The sequence below is a fragment of the Chelon labrosus genome, assembly GCF_963514085.1.
Source record: "Chelon labrosus genome assembly, chromosome: 4".
Taxonomy (NCBI): Eukaryota; Metazoa; Chordata; class Actinopteri; order Mugiliformes; family Mugilidae; genus Chelon; species Chelon labrosus.
Window position 1 is genome coordinate 1854078 of NC_140340.1, and position 4008 is coordinate 1858085.

General features: G+C 38.9%; 1 protein-coding gene across 1 annotated transcript in view; it reads left to right on the forward strand.

The window, feature by feature from the left end:
* The window catches only part of smpd4 (sphingomyelin phosphodiesterase 4), a 21694-nt gene extending 19151 nt beyond the window's left edge, over nucleotides 1-2543 (forward strand). Inside the window, 6 exon segments of the mRNA XM_084542093.1 lie at nucleotides 1-137; nucleotides 139-156; nucleotides 289-391; nucleotides 394-416; nucleotides 576-879; nucleotides 882-2543. The exon segment at nucleotides 1-137 is cut by the window's left edge and continues 11 nt beyond it. Of these exon segments, the coding sequence (XP_084398219.1) occupies nucleotides 1-137; nucleotides 139-156; nucleotides 289-391; nucleotides 394-416; nucleotides 576-879; nucleotides 882-907 (611 nt within the window). The 3' untranslated portion in view covers nucleotides 908-2543.
* The last annotated feature ends 1465 nt before the right edge of the window (nucleotides 2544-4008 follow it).

Sequence of the window (4008 nt, forward strand, 5' to 3'; positions counted from 1 at the left end):
GAAACTTGTCTTTTGTTTTGCAGCTGAACCAGGGTCAGTTGTCTCAGCTCCTATCAAACCTGGGCTCGTCCCAGGACGACGGGAACAACCACCAGCTCCCAGACTGCGTCCAGGGGGAGAATGGGCTGATCCTGACGGGACCTGGGCAGGAGGCAGGTCAGTGCTGCTGCTGCTGCTGCTGGTGGTGGTGGTGGTGGTGGTGGTGGTGGTGGTGGTGGTGTACAGGTTGAAGACGTGACGTAGATGATTGAGTTGACACCGTGTCTTTTTATTTTTTATTTTCTGCAGATTATGAACGGCCTGCGCAGGTTTGACATTCAATACCAAGGAGACCCGGAGCTGCAGCCCATTAGGAGCTACGAGAACGCCCTGCTGGTCAGGATGTTCTACCGATCTCTGCTCTGGTCAACGAGAGGGTGAGTAGAACCAGAGTAGAAACACCAAGAAACACTCGGCCTCTTCTTTACTCTGAACAGAATAGAACGGAGCTCTAGAGGAGTCCAGGAGGTGGTCATAATGTTACGGCTGATGGATGTATGTGTATGTAAACGATGTGTGAATGTGTCGCCCCACAGTTCGGGGGTCACATGAACGCCCTCTGCTCGCGCTCCGACTTCCTGGGCCGCCTGGGTCGTCGCTACCTGACGGATCCGGACTCCGGCGCCAGGCCCAGGCTGAGCCCGAGGCTGAGCCCGATGTCCCGGCAGACGCTGGAGAGGAGCCGGCGGCCGAGGCTGAGCCTTCGCCCCCTGGCCAGCTACAGGACGCTGCTGCTGCTGTTCTTCTTCTACACGTTGGGAGCCCTGCTGTCGCTGGGACCCCTGTCCAGCACGGCGCTCATCGTGGCCGGCGGCTTCCTGTACGGACTCTTCATGACGCTGTTGGAGACAAACTGAAGACGCACTGAACGTGAACGACACGGGCTGCGACCAAGAGAGACAAACTCCTCCATGTCCATTTAGTAACACTCAACTCACCTGTAACAAGCTCACTGGCCACTTCATTAGGTACAGCAGTGAATTCATTCTAATAAACAGTCCTGCTCTAAATCTACTCTTCAGCTTTAGTTTATTAGATGTTGGTTCAATTTTTTCACTGAGGAGGCTGTGGTTTCTAGTTAACTGACACACGTTCCTAATATTTTGACGTTGAAGTCAGCGAGCTAACATCAGGTTTGTGTTATTGTCTTAAACGTGTGGGCTTGTTCCAAAATATTAAAGTCCACAGTGATCATCCAGGTGTTCTAACATCAACGGAAACAGGATATGATAAGGGTGCAGGTGTACCTAATAAACTGGCAAGTGACAGAAGCGGCTGTGCTTTGGATGGGTCATCTGATTTTCTAATTGTCTCATCTATAAAAGCCGGATTTACAAGATCTCTAGTTGGAATATTGTTTCTACTAAACACATGATAATAACACTCAGTAAAATACAATATAATGGTATGTGCACTGACTTGCCAGTTCATTAGGTACACTAGTGAATGGATTCTAATAAACAGTCCTGCTCTAAATCTTATCTTCATCAGGGTTCTGGTTTTCAGCTTCAGTTCATTAGATGTTGATTCAACTGTGTTTTCATTGAGGACGCCGTGGTTTCTAGTTAATTGACACATGTTCCCAATATTTTGACGTTGTACTCGATGAGCTACACCCGTCCTGATTTAGCTAACATCAGGTTTGTGTTATTGTCTTAAACGTGTGGGCTTGTTCCAAAATATTAAAGTCCACAGTGATCATCCAGGTGTTTTAACATCAGCGGAAACAGGATATGATAAGGGTGCAAGTGTAATTGTCTCATCTGTAAAAGCCGGATTTACAAGATCTCTAGTTAGAATATTATTTCTACTAAACACATAACACTCAATATAATACGATATAATGGTATGTGCACTGACTTGCCAGTTCATTAGGTACACTAGTGAATGCATTCTAATCTAAACCCTTCTTAATGGTGGTTTTGATGTTCAAACGGCGTCAGAAAGGTGTTGATTTAAAGTGTTTCTGTTATTTAGCCGAGCCCACCGACTGCAATGTCAAAATATTAGGAACACTTGTCAGAACTAGAATAATATCAGTATTTTTATGGATTCTATAATGTGCAGAATGGTAGAATTTGATTATATACAGGACTGGTGTATTATAATGCATTGACTGGTGTACCTAATGAAGTGAAAGTTCCAGTTTTGTTAAAGCCGATACCAAAAAATGTTTTCTACTGTTTAAGCCAAACCTGAATTATTCATTAGAAAATAAAGAACTGCATCGTTTCTACTGATCTCTTTCAAACATGTTTAACTCCAACAAAGTAATCAGAGTACATTTCTGGACGCTGAACAAACTTTAGATTATTTTCAGACGCTGAGAGGAAAATGGAAACGTGGCTCAGACGCCCTTGTAAATAATTAGTGTTGATTTTTGTTTTTAATTTCTTTCCCCTGACAAACATCTGAGAACAGGAGGAGGAGTGAGATGATGGGATAAAATATTTTTCTTAATTTTTTTTTTTGTCCAGATGATTCAATAAACTGTTTGCACTGGTTCTTGGTTTTTTTTTTTTGTGGCCTAACTTTTATAAATGAAAATTAATAAATAAACAGAAGATGAGATTAAATGTGTTGTGACTTCCAATATCACGACGGCAGTTTCCAAAAACTTAACATCTTCCAGTTATATTTGTTTTTTTTGGTTTATTTCCAGACACGTGTTCACGTTAACTGGTTAAATTTACTTTTATATCGCTAATATTGTGACTTTCTTCATTTTCTTTAGATTAAATCATGATACATTATGTGGTTTATAGTAAAATTAACATTAGAAATTGATTTGTCAAACTAAAACACTCTAAACTCGTTTAAATTTAAAAAAAAAAATCTGATTTGATAAGTTCGAACTACAAGTCCCAGGAGGATGTTCTGATTAAACGCAACAAATGCGTCTAAATTTACTTTCTGTCACTGATATTTGCTTATTTTTCACCAAATCAAGACTCATTGTGTGCTTATGATAAAATTAACTTCACAAATATTTGATTTGTGAAGTTAAAACTCATCTAAATTTAAAAAAAAAATCTCGTTTGTTAACATTTTGAATGACAATCACCAGGAAGTAGTTTTAAGATGATTTAAACTTTGGACTGTCTTGAGATGAAAATGTATGAGACATGATTTATTATGTGGTTTTGAGAAAATTAACAGCAAAAATATATGATTTGTCAAACTAAAATGCTCTAAACTCGATTAAATTGTTTAAAATGTCGAAGAAATCAGGTTTGATCGTTTTGAACTACAAGTCCGAGGAGGAAGTTCACCGATCAAACTTAAACGCACTAAATTTGTCTAAATTTCACTGATAAATCACTGATATTTGCAAATTTTTCCCCAAAACACGACTCATTGTGTTCTTATGATAAAGTTAACTGCAAAAAATATTTGATTTGTCAAACTAAAACGCTCTAAACTCATCTAAATTTTAAAAAAAAATCTGCTTTGTTGACACTTTGAACGACAATTTCCAGAAAGTAGATAAAAGATTTTTTAAACTAAAACACTGTAAACTTGTCCAGATTTATTTTCTGTTACTGACATTTAGATGAAAATGTGTGAGACGTTATTTATTATGTGGTTATGAGAAAATTAACAGCAGAAATATTTGATTCGTCAAACTAAAACACTCTAAATTGTTTAAAATGTCAAAAAAATCTGGTTTGATCGTTTAGAACTACAAGTCCCAGGAGGAAGTTCACAGATTTGTCGAACTTAAATACAGTAAATTCGTCTAAATTTACTTTCTTTCACTGATATTTGCTTATTTTTCACCTAAACACGACTCATTGTGTTCTTATGATAAAATTAACTTTATAAATATTTAATTTCACAAACTCAAACACTCTAAACTTGACTAAATTTAAAAAAAACTCCGGTTTGGCCGTTTAGAACTACAAATCCCAAGCGGAAGCTCGCCGCCAACGTCATCGAACGTCGACGGCCGTTGAGTGACGTAGCTTG